General features: G+C 41.6%; 1 protein-coding gene across 1 annotated transcript in view; it reads left to right on the top strand.

Moving 5' to 3' along the window:
• The window catches only part of CFAP20DC (CFAP20 domain containing), a 476,046-nt gene that overhangs the window by 48,108 nt on the left and 410,911 nt on the right, over positions 1–17,027 (top strand). Inside the window, exon 5 of the mRNA XM_082266497.1 lies at positions 9,535–9,607. Coding sequence (XP_082122623.1) covers positions 9,535–9,607 — 73 coding nt within the window. The remainder of the gene's footprint in view (positions 1–9,534; positions 9,608–17,027) is intronic.

The following is a 17,027-nucleotide window of genomic DNA, read 5'->3' as shown; positions in this document are numbered from 1 at the left end:
CAGTTGTTGCAGGGGAAAAAAAATTGCACCGTCAATGATTGACTAAAGTCTGAAGTTAAAGGCCCGTACACACGTACCGATTGTCGGCCGTAAAGATTCGGCCGGCGACCGATCGGCCGATTGTAGTCTTGTTAGTATGATGCTTCCGACAGCGCATTTTTACAGAATATGTCGTGCAGGCATTAAAATTTTTGTTGGCCAACACCAGAATGGCCGATTGTTCGCCAGTCAGTACAGAATTCGGCCGACAGACAGCAGATTTGCAAGACTGGGCATGCTCAGAAAAGAAAAAAGACAAGGAAAGGTAACCATCACATGACATCACTTCTGCAGTCGGCTGTTGTTGGCCGACAAAATTCGTGTGCAGTCTTTTGCACTTTTCAACAGACAAGACAGCCCTCGGACAAAAGACGGCCGATCGTTCGGCCGACGATCGGTACGTGTGTACGGGGCTTAAGTTTAGAGCACTAGACTCCAATACAACCCAGTCCAGCCTGCTGTAGAAAATTTTCTGATTGCATCTTACCTGATCCACCTAATCCAAGACTTGTTACTGGGTATGCCATGGGTACCATATCCCTCCCACCATTAGGATTCTGTGCACATCCTAGATGCAGTCTAAAATGCACACCTTTTATCCTTTAGTACTAAATTATTTCCACCCTTGATCCATCTAGGCTGCAATTGCCTAGATTCACACAAAAAATATCTAACCTTACCTACTTTATCAGGTCTGCCATACTTAACTGAGACAGTTAGGGGATATACGTTATTAAAACCAAGAATATGTAAAAAATTTGGAACATCAAACATAGATGTTTTTTCTTAATAGAAAAATTCCAAAGTTCTTCCGCCTAAGCACAACGCAAGAGATGGATTAAAAATATGATCTTGTGCTAATGGCTTGGAGATTAATTATTCTGAAGTTACTAGCATATTTTCAATTATTTCTATCAGCAGAATTTTGTATAGTAAATTAATATATCCCTACAATAAATGAGCCTTTAATTTGTTTATTGCGAGCATTAATATAAAGTGTTCCCGCTCCAAATTCTCTCATTGTCATCAATCATACAATATTACAACTAAAAACTGGAACGCAGATCTTGAATTCTAATGCTTAATGGTGAAAATGCCATTATAAAATGGTAATTGCAAACACTCAGCAACCTTCTGTGCCCCTTAATACATCGGTCACTACATAATTTTTATTTTAACCACTTTACCACCGGAGGATTTTGCTGTCTTACGTCCAGGCCACTTTTTGCGATTCGGCACTGTGCAAATTTAACTGACAATTGTGCGGTCATGCAACGCCTTACCCAAACGAAATTTACGTACTTTTTTTTCCCACAAACCTAGCTTTCTTTTGGTGGTATTTGATCACCTGTGCGATTTTCATTTTTTGCGATATTAATTAAAAAAAGTGACAATTTTGAAAAAAATAACAATATTTTTCTACTTTGAAAGTTAAAAAATATCCAATATATAACATTTTTGTCATATATTTAGGCCAAAATGTTTTTAGCTACATGTCTTTGACAAAAAAATTCTCAATGAGCGTATTTTTAACCGCTTTATGACCGGAAGGTTTTATCCCATTCCTGACCAGGCCATATTTTGCGATTCGGCTCTGCGTTAATTTAACGGACAATTGCGCGGTCGTGCAACGCTGTACCCAAATTAAATTTATGTCCTTTTTTTCCCCACAAATAGAGCTTTCTTTTGGTGGTATTTGATCACCTGTGCGATTTTTACTTTTTGCGCTATAAACAAAAAAAGAGCGACAATTTTGAAAAAATAATATTTTTCACATTTTTTTTATATGAAATTCCCCCCCAAAAAATGTAAAAATCAAATTTTCTTTATCATTTTAGGCCAATTTGTTTTCTGCTACCTATTTTTGGTAAAAAAAATCACAATAAGCGTATTTTGATTGGTTTGCGCAAAAGTTATTGCGTTTACTAACTAAGGGAAAGATTTCTGTCATTTTTGGTGTTTTTTTTTTTAACGAGTAATGGCGGCGATCTGCGATTATTTTTGCGGGACTGCGACATTGCGGCGGACAGATCGGACCCTCTACTGACATTTTTTACACTTTTGGGGGTACCAGTGACATTACTACAGTAATCAGTGCTATATATATGCACTGTTACTGTAAAAATGACACTGGCAGGGAAGGGGTTAATTTTTATTGGAGAGGGAGGGGTTAATATATGCCTGGTGCTTACTGACGTGTGTGGGGGAGGTGACTGAGTGACACAGGAACAGATCGCAGGTTCAGCTATGCTGAACCCTGCAATCTGACCCTGCCTGTCACTTAGGAGATCCGCCCGCTTTGTTTACACAAGTGGGCGGATTTCCACACTAGATCCCAGACGATCGGGGAAGAGCGTCGGTGATCACCGCCGCTCCTCCCCTTGCCCGACTCCCGCTGTAACTGAATACAGCGGGAGCGAGCCTCCGGTGGCGCCGCCGAGAGAGGGGAATGTCTGGTGACGTAGGTCTATGTCGCCAGACGATAATAACCAATTTGCCGCAGTACAATCAACGTGACTGGTCGGCAAGTGGTTAAGTATTTATTTTCTGAATTTACATATTAGGGCTTGTTCACATCATTTGCATTGAGCTGCATTCATCTGCACAGATTAACACAGACTCAACAAGAAAAAATATAAACAATTGAATTCTTTGTGATAATTAGAATTATTATTATTATTATTATACAGGATTTATATAGCATCAACAGTTTTCAATAATGCCTTGTACCACATCTACACAATGGATACCATATTGTAGAATTTTAGTATGTGGACTGCTGTGAACGACCAGCTACCGATTTTCCCAGTGCTTTTCTCTATACACAGAACCTTTGACATTAGTCCATCCCCCAGGTGCAGTTTGTAATCTAATGTTTCCATCAAAGTCCTATCAGCAGTCATACACTCAGGAGGACCAATTTAGGTAGAATCCTTTTATTCTTATAGGTTTGGAATGTGAGAGTAAAGCCTAGTACACACTATCAGGTTTTGTATTGTTCAACCCAGTGGGCTAAATGTAAAAAACTGAAGAGCTGGAGAGGAGATCATGTACTAACAAATCGATGTTAGTACAGTGATCTCCCCCGCTAAGCTGTTGTGTTCTGACGGGAACGCCGCTCACCCCCCACCAGAACACGCCGTTTAGCGCTCTTAGCCATTGTCTGAGGGCGCTTATTGGATGCCGATGATTGGCAGACCTTTTTTGGTCATGCCCCACGACAGAAGCCAGGTATTTGGCCAGCTGCCGTACACACGGGCCAAATGTGTGTACAGCCCTTAAGCCAGAATACCTAGGGCCCCCGGTGTTCAACCTGTGGCTCTTTGGTACCTACTGTATTGTATGACCCTCAGGGCCCCTGCAGACAATAGTATATGTTTTCCTTACCTAAATTCTTGCTCAGAACAATAAATGAAAATATTATTTAGACTATTTACAGTTAAATGACTTGGTTTAATTCTTTTAAACTATCTTACTTTTTCCTGTGTTGTCTCTTTTTATGTTTTTTTTCCTCTGACTTTTCAAAGTGGATCTTTCCAAGAGAAGTATCAAATATGGCACAAATAATTTTAGAGAGGGCTGCAGGAAGCCTATATGTTAAAGAACTGATTTGTAAAAGGGGCCGTATTAGTGATCTTTAGCAGCCTCATGTCCTGTAATGTGTCTCCAGTCTATGACTGTCTGCTTAACCACTAAAGCCCCGGAGGATTTGGCTGCTAAAAGACCAGGGGGTATTTTGCGATTCGGCACTGCGTGACTTTAATGGACCATTGCGCGGTCGTGCGTTGCTGTACCTAAACGAATTTGACGTCCTTTTTTTCCCACAAACAGAGCTTTCTTTTGGTGGTATTTGATCACCTGTGCGATTTTTTGATCATGCGCTATAAACAAAAAAAGAGCGTCAATTTTGCAAAAATAACAATATTTTTCAAATTTTTTTATATGAAAATCCCCTAAAAAAATGTAAAAATCAACATTTTTTAACATTTTCGGCCAATTTGTTTTATGCTACATATGTTTGGTAAAAAAAAAATCACAAAAAGCGTATTTTGATTGGTTTGCGCAAAAGTTATCGCGTTTACTAACAAAGGGAAAGATTTTTGTCATTTTTGGTGTTTTTTTTTAAACGCGTAATGGCGGCGATCTGCGATTTTTTTTGCGGTACTGCGACATTGCGGCGGACAGATCGGACCCTTGACTGACATTTTTGACACTTTGGGGTTACCAGTGACATTACTGCAGTAATCAGTGCTATACATATGCACTGTTACTGCAAAAATGACACTGGCAGGGAAGGGGTTAACTGTATTGGAGAGGGAGGGGTTAAGTGTGTCCTAGGGGCGTGATTCTAACTGTAAAGGGACATGGCTATTGGTGTAAAAACAGAGATCAACGGTCCTTCATAGTAGAACCGTCTGATCTTAATTTTTACACCAGGGAGAATGACGGGTGGCTTGTTTACATAAGCCGCCTGACTTTCTCCCTTCACCGGAGCGATTGTGAGTGACCGGCGGACGATCGGGTCTGCCGGTCACACGCACTGACTTGTCAGTGAATGAGCCAGGGCGGGCGCGCGCCCCCGCCCGCAATTGGCTCACAAGTCAGTGACAGGCGAGTGACGTACCCCTACGTCACTCTGCCTGGCTGGGGCTGACCGCCACAGTATATAGTCGTGCGGTGGTCGGCAACTGGTTAAGCATGTTCCCATTTGCCAACGGACCCTTTAGCATGTCCACAGTCTTTCACCATCTCCTATGGCATGTATACAGTCTTAGACTATCTCTTGTAACATGTCTGTCTCCTGTTGCATATCTGCAGTTTCGCCAGCTTTCTGTAGCATTACAGTCTATAAATATTGTGCACAATCCTTTGTTGATGTCAGGGGCCATACTTGAGGCCCCCTATATCAAAAAAGTTGACCACCACTGACCTAGAGGATTCCCATAAAATGTTGGTTAGAACATGCAAATTCTATGCAGATTTGGCAATGAAGGTTCCCGTGTATTCAAGTAATTTTTTTATTTATTTTTTTATTTTAAAGTTCGTGGTGTGTGAAACACACTCAAAAGCTACACTCTGTGTTTTTTTTTTCAAGGTCTCTTTTGAGGTCAGTTCTCCTTTTAGCATCAAACGGTCAAGTCTTGGGTTTGCATTTTCTGGGCCAGACAAACCTGGACAAATTAGCAGTCATTTTAAATCCATGCCACTTGTAGATTATTTTCTTACAGTGGAATGATTGATTTAAAATCATTTGGCAATCTTTTTTAAATGCCTTGACACACTCTTAGGCATCCACAACTTTCCTTATGAGAGGTTTAGAGAGCTCTATCGATCTTGGCATGATGACACCACACACATCAATAGCAAAAAGAGCAGCAAACCGTAGATGTCTGAAGTTACAATATAACAGGTTCCACCTGCACATTCCCTAAGAAGGTTCTAATCTTTGGCACCTAATCTGGAACACCAAATTATAATTTCATGTAAAGTGGTGATACCCGTAGAATGTAGGGGTGTACTTACTTTTTCTTTAAGGCAAATCTGCATTTTCATTACCTTAGTTAAAAAAATGAATAAACCATGTCAATTTTAACAATTTTATTGTCATTTGTTCAGGTATATCTCCTTTATATGCAGGGAATCAGGGGCGTAACTACAGGGGTTGCAGGGGTTGCAATTGCAACCGGGCCCCATGCTCCAGGGGGCCTGTGCAGCTCCCCTGAACACCTGGATAGGAGGGGCGGCAGGGGCAGCATGTAGATAAATCACTGTCCTCCTTTTTCCTCCTGTAGCTGCAGGAGGAAAATGGAGGAGATTGGTTCCTCTGTATGCTGCCCCCGCCACTCCTCCTATCCAGATCACTTGTGTTCTGCTGTCTCTGGACCCCTGTGTGCTCCCCTGGTCCCCCCCCCCCCCACTGTGCTCCCTCCCCTTTTCTGCCGGCTGCTGCAGGGGATGTGTCACAATAGAGAACCAGGAAGGGGTCAGTAAATATGTAATTTACCAGCTCCTTCCTTTTCTGAATGGACAGAGTCCTAGTCAGTGACATTGTAAAAAAATAAAATAAAATGATAAAAAATAATACAATTAAAATACCAAAAATTAAAAACTACTGACACCAGTGGGTGAACTTCCAGGATTGCAAAGGTCACAATTGCAACCGGGCCCTGGCATACCACCACCGTGGGGAGGCTCCAAGATGGCAGGAAGGAGGCCCACGGCAGAATTTGTGAAAGGGTCCCGCTGCGAGACTGTAATAAAGGGCACCGCAACAAGAGTAAAGGGCCCCAGGATCAGTGGGAAGAGCCCCAGGCTTGAAGGGAAGGGCCCTGAAGGTTCTAGTTACGCCTCTGCAGGGAATCGTTGACTGTTCTAATATGTATTTATATACTGTTTTTAAAGAGGAACTCCAGGCTCCCCCCAAAAAAAAAAAATTAGCAGCTACTCTTGCTGCTGACTTTTACTACAATGGCACTTACCTCTCCAGGGATCCAGTGATGTCCTCCTCGAACCAACTTTTTTTTTTTTTTACTTTCAATCGTTTTTATTATTTTTCAAAAAGAAAGCAACACAAATAATAGTGAACCGACTTTTTAATTGGCTTCAGGGTGCAGGCACTGGCATCTTAAGTAAGGGAAACAGGCAATTAAGCCTTAAGGCTTCACAGCCAGTTTCTTACTGCACATGCATGAGCCACGGTGTGCCTTGGGAATGGTCTTGCAGTCTTCTGGGACCATTTGATGTGTCCCAAAAGACTGCAGGGGAAGGAGGGGGAGCCCAACTTCCATCTCAGATCTCTTTGGTAATCCGACCGGAAGTGGGAGTGGGTACCTGTCAAAACCATGTACCCGCTCCCCAAAAAAGTTCCAAATGTGGCAGTGGAGGGGGGGGGGGAGGATGCAAACAAGCAGGATTTCTTCTTTTGGGTGAAGTTCCCCATTAATAATTTCTCGTTGGGATTATTAAAGTATTCTGAATCTGAGGTATCAACTGAAATGTTTTTATTGACTCACAAAGTACAGTACTAGCACTATTAGCGCTGGATCTACCTAATTGTACATAAATAGTTTTGGTCTCCACAGCAGCCTTTACTGCTGTCAGAAGTCCCCACAATATGTTTCCATTGTACGTCTATAGATTTCTAAGGGCTAGAATAATCTCAAATGGCTCTTGATACATCATGTAAACCTGCGATGTATCAAGGTGTGTGTGCACCGCAGATGAAGCACAAATTATCATTAGAGGGACACAGATTCTCAGCCTATTCTCAACTCCTCTCTTGTTCTTCTCCAAATAAAGTTTAACCAAATAAAGTCTAAATAAAGTTTAACCCTTTTCTGTTGTGCAGAGCAAACCACCATAATAAACAAAGTAGCATTTTGTGTTTTTGGTTGCTTCTATCAGTAGAAGAATGAATCCATCACAAAATGTTGAACCTGTATCAGGAAGTGAAGTCTAAAAGTGAATATACATAATAAATCACAATGTCTTGATATGAGCAAGGTTCATTTAACCGAAGAGGTAATGCAGAAGGGGAAGGAAGTTGTGAAGAACTTGGTTTCCTGTGGTCACAAGGAGTCAGCTGTCCGATTGGACGCTGAAGCCCCATGGGGCTCCAAAAGCCATCTTAGGTCAGTCAGAGTCTATTTAAGACCGGCTCCTGGGTTTGGCGCACTTTATGCGAGTGGGGACAGGTTCACTGTCTGGCAGGGACAGTACTTAGAGGTAGGGAAAGGTTCCAGAGGAGTAGGGACAGTGCAAGGACTATGTCTACCTCACTTTACCTTTTGGGTGTGTACCAGCCAGTCTGCATTCTGCTTCTCGTTGCAGATGCTGTCGGCATCTGCAAGTCTTTATACCATTGTCACAGTTCGTAAGTGCCAACAGACATGGGTGCTTAACTGCTGGGCCTGATTGAGTTGTCTTGAACCTCTCTACAATATAATACTATTGACTAATATGGACTGTGTGTTCATTGCCTGCCACACCATGCTGTACTTTCCTCACAGGCTTACTTTGGAGTAGTGAAGCCAGAACCAGAATGATGGACCTATGTCTTTAAGTAAACCGTGGTAGTTCTCATGTTTCTATCATCACTACTTCCCTAAGGTCTGGAGGAGGCATGTGTGCCATGGGCCTTTGCCATGGTGCCATTGGTCTTTGCCACTCTCACAGAGCCCCTCTAAGCTGATTTTTCTTTTTTTTAATATCCTTTTTTTATAATTTTTATTGGGTTTTAAACATAACAAAGAAGAAAAGTACATATTACTGTAATCAATCAAAAACAAAGAAGAATATGCAATACAAAAAGAAAGAAAAGCAGTAAGCTCCATAATGGAGATAAAGACCAAAAGGGTACAGTGTATTGTAACTGCAAAGAGTACATGCCATAGTTTACTTTAATGTGCAAAACAAAACCTTTAAAACACAGATATGTCAGAACCGATATTTGTTGAAAATACAATTACTTCACGTTATCATTCAAGGGTGATCCAATCTACCCTACGGCACCCCATCGGGAACTAACTGCGCCACAGGGGAAGATGGGCCACCACAAACAAAGAGGGAGTAACACTAGCACTAAGAGCCTAAGAGCCCAGTCGGCTTTGCACATAAGTGTTCAAAACTGACCATCTAGCATGAAATTATTGCATACGGTTTTCAGGGTATGCTATTATTTTTTCATATTCATATGATTCCTTCACCACTTGTAGAACTTCTCCTATGGAGGGGATTTCGCTGCCCTTCCATTTCCTGGCAATAGCTAGGATGTTTTTAATATACTCTCTTTTAAAAAAATATGCTTTTTTTAGATGTATTCAGGTTGGTCACGTCACAGAGAGCCTCCGCTCCCTTTTTGAATCTTTTCCAGTGGTGGAAGTTCTTCAATGAGAACTTTCTGCATTGTTGTTGCATGTGAGTGCAGGGTGCCATAGTAAATCCTCCTCAAGAGCGGGTCCACCATAACGTCCTCCACTCTTATTAAATATAAATAGCAGCTCAAAGTGCCATATCCTTTCCATCTGCATAAACATAAACCTAAAACCCTAAGGCATTAATATAATGGACTTTACTGGCACACAGCTTGGGGTGCTCATGTAGTTAAAACTTTAACAACATTGTATTACAACATATTACATTAAAATACATGCAGACCTATTATAGGTCATAAAACACTCCAACAGTGCATCCTAGATCACAGAGAGGGGCATGTCTCACCAAGTCTCTAAGAATCCCAAGTGCAGTAGGTCAAACTTTGTAATCTCCTGCTGTAACAGGTATATAGAGGTAGGCTTAAAAATATCTTATATTAAGTTTTTTTCTTTAATAAGATGTTTGCAGTGAACACAGCTGCACTTTAAAACATTCCTGTGGATTTGCATAGACATCTGTTGCTTATAAATGTGCTTCTGAACATACAGTACATTATTGCATTTTCCGGTTGATCACATTGACACTGAATTCCCCTTTTTTTTTGTTGTTTATCATCCTCAGTTGGACTGATCCAGAGGTTTCTGATCCTGCAGCTGTACATCCCGCTAGGACAAGACTTTTCTGCCGAACTACTGTAAGTCACTGAAATAACTTCATTCTTCCCACAAAGGAGGCACTTCATCAATTGAATTAGTACCACTAGCCATTAATTGCAACTGGCAGGTTTTGCATTGGAAACAGTGACTTATCAAGTCGACATGAAGTAATTAAGCTAATTTAATTGTTATTTCCAAGGCATCAGTATATTCTGAGATTTCCCAGGGGATACCATGTACATGCCATCTGTTTAGAGAAACACAAAAGCCTATACAGCAAAAGTACAGAGTTCTTTCTCAGACTGACTAAAAGCCACGTCTTAGTGATACAGGATATAGAAAATCTGCATATTTTGCTTTTTTTAAACATTTATTTTTATTTGGAGTAAGAAAGCACACAGCTAAAGAAATACTACAGTCTCCTTTTTTTTGTCTTTAAAAATAACAAACATGTTATACTTACCTGCTCTGTGCAGTTGGTTTTGCACAAAGCAGCCTGGATTCTCCTCTTCTCGGATCGCCTGGCCCCTCCCTCCCTCCGCCCCCACAGTAAGTAGTTTGCTATGGGGGCACCAAAGCTGAGCCGCAGCTCCGTGTGTCCATTTAGACACAGAGCCGCAATTCTGTTCCGCCCCCTCTCTCTCCTCATTGGTAACTGACTTTGATTGACAGCAGCAGGAGCAAATGGCACCACTGCTGTGTCTCAGCCAGTCAGGAGGGAGATTCCCGGATGGCCGAGGCACTTGTGGACATCGCTGGACAGAGATGGGTCTCAGGTAAGCATTAGGGGGGCCACGGGGGCTGCTGCACACAGAAACCTTCTGCCTTTACAACCACTTTAAGGATTTTCCCATAACAATTGCCTACATACCAACCATCAGTTTTCTTAAACAGGTTTTAAAATAAGATATATATGCTGTTAACAAAAACGGTCTCCTTCCCTGCTTCTACTATTATATAATTCAAGGAAGAACTTTAAAGTGTGAATCTGGGCAGAATAAAAAATATATGAGGGGGTCTTAAAACATTTCTGCACTTTTATATTTTCATTGAAAACAGTGAGGGCGGGAGGAGTAGTAATTGGTTGTGTCTGAGAGTACCATGTGACTAGTCTGGCAAGCCGGCTGACCTTGCAGTTTATTATAAGAGTTGTCATGCTGTGGTAAGATGGCTGTGAAACATTTAAAAAAAAGTGCGGTTTTTGAAGAACCCTTGTATATACTGTACAGTGTATCTCTGCATTACATTCCCCCATGTTTATTTCCATAAAAGCGCTGCCAGTACAGAAAGATATATGTTGATCTGCTAGAAATCCAGTGAAATCCCAACTTCTTGCAAGTATTTTTATTTATTTGCAGTATTTTGGAAGAGATAAAAAAAGAGGGAATGTAAATGTATTGCAGAGATGTATCAGATATGTTTTTTTCCTAAATGTACACTGCAGCTAATCTGCATTAATCCCACCCCCAATCCAAACTGCTTAAATTTCTTTTTTTCACAGCAGCAGCATGGACATCCTTGGTACATAGCCCTGAATAAATCGGTTGTCCAGTTTGGGCAAAAAAAAAAATGACCACTTCTAATGTAAGGACCCTTACCTGTCCATGGATCCAGCGTTTTACAGTTCTTCACTAGCCTTTGGGTTCTCAGTGCTGGAATCCTAACTTTGGGCAGTTGGCTATGCAGTTTTCAGGTTCACAGCTGGCTTCCTACTACACATGTGCAACCTGCGCTGGGCTTTGTGAATGATCCCGCAGTCTTCTGGGACCTGTGATATGTCCCAGAAGACTTTGGGGAGGGAGTGGGGAAGGAGAACTTCCGCTCGGATCGCCAAGGTGATGCAAGCGGACATGGGAGCGGGTACCTGTCAAAACTAGGTACCTGCTCCCACCCCAAAAAAATTACATGCCAAATATGGGGGCGGAGGGGGGGAGGGTGCCTTAAAACAGAACTTTCCCTTTTGGGTGGAGTTCTGCTTTAATCCCATAAGGACCTAGACCTCTTTCACACTGGTAGTTTAGAGTTGTAGATGCATTTTTAGTGAGACGTGTCAGCCCGAACTTCAGTTTAAGGGCATGGCAGCCCACATTTATTAGGCAAAAGCAAAGTTTCAAAAAGATTTCCATGAAGAGGATATTTCAGCTTCAGCAAAACACAATCACTGAATCTACTGAGCTACCTGACTTGTCAGGTCTTGTCAGCAGAACTGCTGCTTTTAATACTGGTGCTTCAGACCACAGGTTCTTCAGGCTCACTCAGCCTTGGCTGCAGCACCTCACTGCACAGGCCCACTTCTGGCCTCTAATTAGGGTTCTTCAGCCCCTCAGAGCTTTCTTACTCCTCCAGAGACTTCCAAATTCCCTCCAGTCCCCTGGACCAGCTAGCCACCGCAGCTTTCTCAGCCACACAGACACTCTTTTGGTCTCCCAGACACGTGTATCTGTCCCGACTTTTACTGTCCTTGGGCAGGGGATCTTCCCCACAAGAGATGCAGTCTCCAGCAGCTCTCTTGACAGGGCTCAGTCTGAAAATGGCAGCAATCTCCCTGAGCTATTCTCAGATTTGGTTTATCATAACCCTGCACATCACCGACCGACCCTATACTCCCACAGGCTGTAGATGTCCAAGAAATCCTAGACATAGGATTGAAAGTTGCATCCTGCCTAAGACACTTTGGAACCTTCAAGCTCTAGGCCCTGATCCGGAACTACAAAACCCAGAGAAAACTTACAACATTGTTTTCTCCACTCACAATGAACACACCAGAGCTTCTCAAACTGCAACTTTGAGAATCCTGTGTTATTTCCACCTTTATTTCCTAAACTCACATAGTGGCAAGGCCTCGCACTGCCGCAATACATAATAAAATATAAATGAAGTAGTCAGTTCACATGCTGTGGCATGGCCTCTGCAAATTTTACCTGGCATGCCGAGTTGACAGGCGGCAATGAGGCCTTTTGTCAATGAGGCCTTTTAAGTCAATGGGGCTGCATTAGCCCCATTATAAATGATAAAATATAAAAAAAACAGGCATTGAGGAGGTGGCAGGATCACCTCCTGAACGTCTGACAGTGGCTGCTTAGTTGAACTCCACCAAAGATCGCTTTCTAAAATATTGGCTAGTGTAAACCTAGCCTTATTACATAGCCACAGCCAGCTCTGAAGACATTTTTGCAGAAAGAATGCAAGCCATGGAGCAGTTTGTCACTGGCATGGGTTTATAGTGGGGTAGTGGGTAGGTAGTGAGGATTAGGGGAATGTCACTTGAGTGACAGTTGTGAGTCCTCTGGAGCTGGTAAGATCACATCCAGGATGGCGGTGCTCAAGAGCAAACTAAAGGGAGGCTTTTACACGGAAATAATATAAAATATGTAAGAAGGAAAACATTGTATGACCTTATGGGAAGTTTGTTGTTGAAATGTACAGTCCGGCAACAGGATCACTTTAAGGAAAAATGTTTGACTGGAGTTGGGCTTTAAAAGTTTCATACATTTGATAGTAGCATGATTGAAAGGACATTATAAGAGTTCCCATGGGTTGCTGCGTCCAAACCAATAAAAGTGTTTGCTTGTATCTTAACATAACACTTTCATTATTTAGAAACCATTAAGAAATCAAAAGGAATAATTTTCGCTCTTGGGTGAGAGAAAAACTGTTAGACACAATAAATACATTAACGTTGCTCTTTTTAGAAAATACAGAAAGCAAATTTGTCCTGAAATATAATTGAGCACACAGTGTATACAAAGGCAGTTTTTGAAGGGCATAAAAAAGGCACTGGAGGTGAAGTTTTTCTGATTTCCATTTTAACATTTTATTTTTATTCATTTGTGTTTTTTCTTATGGCTAAACTCCAGGCAAACAGCTAAATACACAAATGTACTGTATGCATGGCAGCTGTTTTACCCGCTAATACATTTGTATTTCTGTCTACCCAGTCTTGAGATGCACAAAGCCCTGCAGGCTGGTAACCTGACATTTCTCTGCTGAAATGTACCAGTTGTCAACAGCTGTACGCGTAATTGTGGCAACATGATGGTGGTCCTTCACATTGTGCTGCCACATATATGCAAACAGCCAACTGGGAGCACACTAACTCAGCACCCCCGCATTTTGACCACTGCCACCCACAGCTCCTTGTCACTGTTTACTTTTTTTTTTTCAATTATATATTTTTATTAAGTTTTTCAAGTGATAACATACATCCAAGAAAACAAACAACATTTGTTATAATCAAATCTTATTCTTAATTAACTTTCTTCATATTCTCATAAATTCAGCTCACCTTAATTTCTCTATCTCTATAAACAAAATCAACCCCTAAAAAAAAAAAAAAAAAAAAAAAACTATAAAAAGTTATCTCCTCCTTTTCCTGCCGAGTTAAACAATTTATTGCTTAGGGGTCTATCAAATCCTCTTCTACAAAGGTTCTTCCCTGATTCATTGATAAAAAACTATTCCATGCACTCCATGTTTCTATATATTTTCCTCTTTTATGTTGAGCTCTCAGGACTAAAGCCCCGTACACACGCACCAATTGTTGGCAGTAAATATTCGGCCGACGACCAATCGGCCGATTGTAGGCTTGTTAGCATGATGCTTCCGACAGCCGACAGCGCATTTTCGGCCGAACAGAATCTGTCGTGCAGGCATTAAAATTTTTGTTGGCCAACACCAGAACGGCCGATTGTTCGCCAGTCAGTACAGAATTCGGCCGACAATCAGCAGATTTGCAAGACTGGGCATGCTCAGAAAAGAAAAAAGACAAGGAAAGTTAACCATCACATGACATCACTTCTGCAGTCGGCTGTTGTTGGCCAACAAAATTCGTGTGCAGTCTTTTGCAGTTTTCAACAGACACGACAGCCCTGGACAAAAGATGGCCAATCGTTCGGCCGACGATCGGTACGTGTGTACGGGGCTTAAGTCTTCCATTTTGTTTATTTCTTCTACTTTACGTATCCAACATTCTATTGTTGGAGGTATTTGTTTTTTTCCAGTTAGTAGGTATACAAGATGTAGCTGTGTTTGCTAGGTGACATAATATGGATCTCCTATATCTTTCCACTGGTGTTTTACTTAAAGAGAAAGAGTAAGAGTGTCTCCTCTGACACTTTTACCTATAGGTAAGCCTATATTAAGGCTTACCTATAGGTACTGTAAATATCTCCTAAACATGTACCGTTTAGGAGATATTTACCTTACATGCAGCCAGTGACATCACTGGCACATGCGCTCTGAAGGAACGGCCGCTGGTGCAGTTTCTTCAGAGCCCCGTGCCGTGATCGTCGGCTCCCGCACGCGTGCACGGGAGTGACGTCACCACGGCTCTGGCCAATCAGATGGCCGGATGCCGCGATCCGGTAAGACGGGCGACTGGACATGTCGCCCGTCATACAGGTGAGCGGGCGGCACAGCGGGGGTTCGTTCTTAGGTAAGTATTTCATAATGAGCTAGTATGCGATGCATACTAGCTCATTATGGGTTTCTCTTTCAGGTTGCAGAAAAAAAAAAAAAAAAACTTTCGAGGGTTTACAACCTCTTTAATTGTAAGAGGAAAAAAGCCGGATCTCTGGTATCTTTGTTTCTGAGAATTTTTGCATAATTTCTTTAACTTTTTTCCAGAAGTTTGATAATTTAGGGCAAGACCAGAAAATATGTATTAGTGTACCTTCTTCCACCAGGCATCGCCAACATCTGTCTGTATTGTTTATTGTCATTTTATGTAATTTGTATGGGGTGTAATACCACCTTGTCAAAATTTTGAAATTTAGTTCTTGATACCTAGTGCACATAGATGATTTGAAAACCAGGTTAATTATATGTTGTCGTTGCTCTATGGTGAAGGTACAAGATAACTCCCTCTCCCATTTGTCAATTTCCTAATATGGGATATAGTGGTGAGTCATAAGAAGAGACAGAGTTCTGGAAACAAATTTGTGCACATAATCGTAAAGTTGTACCAATCAGTTGGTGTGATTTTAATTCCCCTGGTAAATTTTTGTAACACCATAATGCCCTTTTTAAGGGGACCGGTGTATTTGTCTGTTCTATTTGCCCCCATAACTTTGACTCTCCATGACGACACCAGTCAATTTGCCTTCGTAAATGTGTAGCATAATAGTATTTACGAATATCTGGTATTGCCGCACCTCCATATTTTTTCGGTAAAGTTAATAACTCTCGCGATATCCGAGGTTTCTTATGTGCCCAGACAAATTTCATAAATATTGAGTTTACCTGTTTAAAATAATAAGTAGGGATCTCAATAGGCAATGTTTGTCACTGTTTACATTCAAGAGCTAGTGGGACAGGCTCTTAGTCATGTGATCACTAACACAGCCAATCACAGTAATCACATGATCAGGTGCTTGCCTACACGTCCTCCAGCATTATTACCCCCTAAAGGGCCACCTGGAGCAGGCGGTAAGGGGTTAACCAACACGACTCATCTCTTTCCCACAGCCTGTGATTGGAAAGTGAAGGAGAAGCAAGAGACAAATTAGCTTTTTTTTTTTTTTTTTTTGAAAAATAGTTTTATTGGGTTTAAAACACAGTACAATCAACATCAACAGTTGAGTAGAAAAGCATGTTTCAGATGTACAGAGCATTACAGAGAACAACAAACATACCAAAAAGAAAAAAAAAAAAAAAAAACAAGAAACAACAATATGCAACATGTCATTAAATGAGGGGAAAAGTAGCAAGACCGATTAACAACGTTTTAGAACGCCATGGCGAAATAAGAGTAGTAACGTCATGACCTACCTTTTATGGTGGATTTGGGACAAATATTCATGGGAGGGAGAACCCTGACACCCTGGCACCCCAGTGGGAACATAATGTGCCCAGGGCAGGAGGGTCCCCCCGAAGGAGGGCGGTCAATCTGCCACAAAGGTGAAAACATAATGGGGAAACTTTTTAGTCTAGGTATGGCCAGTAATGATTGGGTTTTAGTATTACATTTTATCATTTTTTAATCATCTAATCGAGTTTACAATTTTCTCAAAAATCATTAAATGCATTCTACATTTCTAAAATGTTATGCTAGATTTCTGCTTCAACAACATACGCTGCTGCTTAGAGCTGCAGGGCTGCCAGGAACAGCACACAGTCTGGTTGGGTTGTCATCATACCTGTAAACTTTTCAAAATGCAAGTTCTTGAGATAGGGGGCAGAGTAGGGAGTGGAGTAGGAGTCAGATCTAATAACATCAAATCCACAGACCATTGCAGTGAAACTGACAGTGCATCTGACTCCCACCTATCCACTGTTCCAGTAATACTAACAGTGTTATCTGTGAGTGGCAGTCCGGGGGAATGTCAGTGTCACTGGAATAGTTGATAGGTTGGAGCCAGGTGCACTATGTAAACCATTCCAGTGACACTGACAGTGCTTATTGGTTGAAATCTACCTACCCCCACTATGTTGGTGAAACATCTAGTGTATCTGGCTGCC

Source organism: Pelophylax lessonae (genome assembly GCF_965119305.1).
Source record: "Pelophylax lessonae genome assembly, chromosome: 8".
NCBI classification, from domain to species: domain Eukaryota; kingdom Metazoa; phylum Chordata; class Amphibia; order Anura; family Ranidae; genus Pelophylax; species Pelophylax lessonae.
Note: the sequence above shows the minus strand (reverse complement) of the source record. Positions and strands in the feature narration are given on the sequence as shown.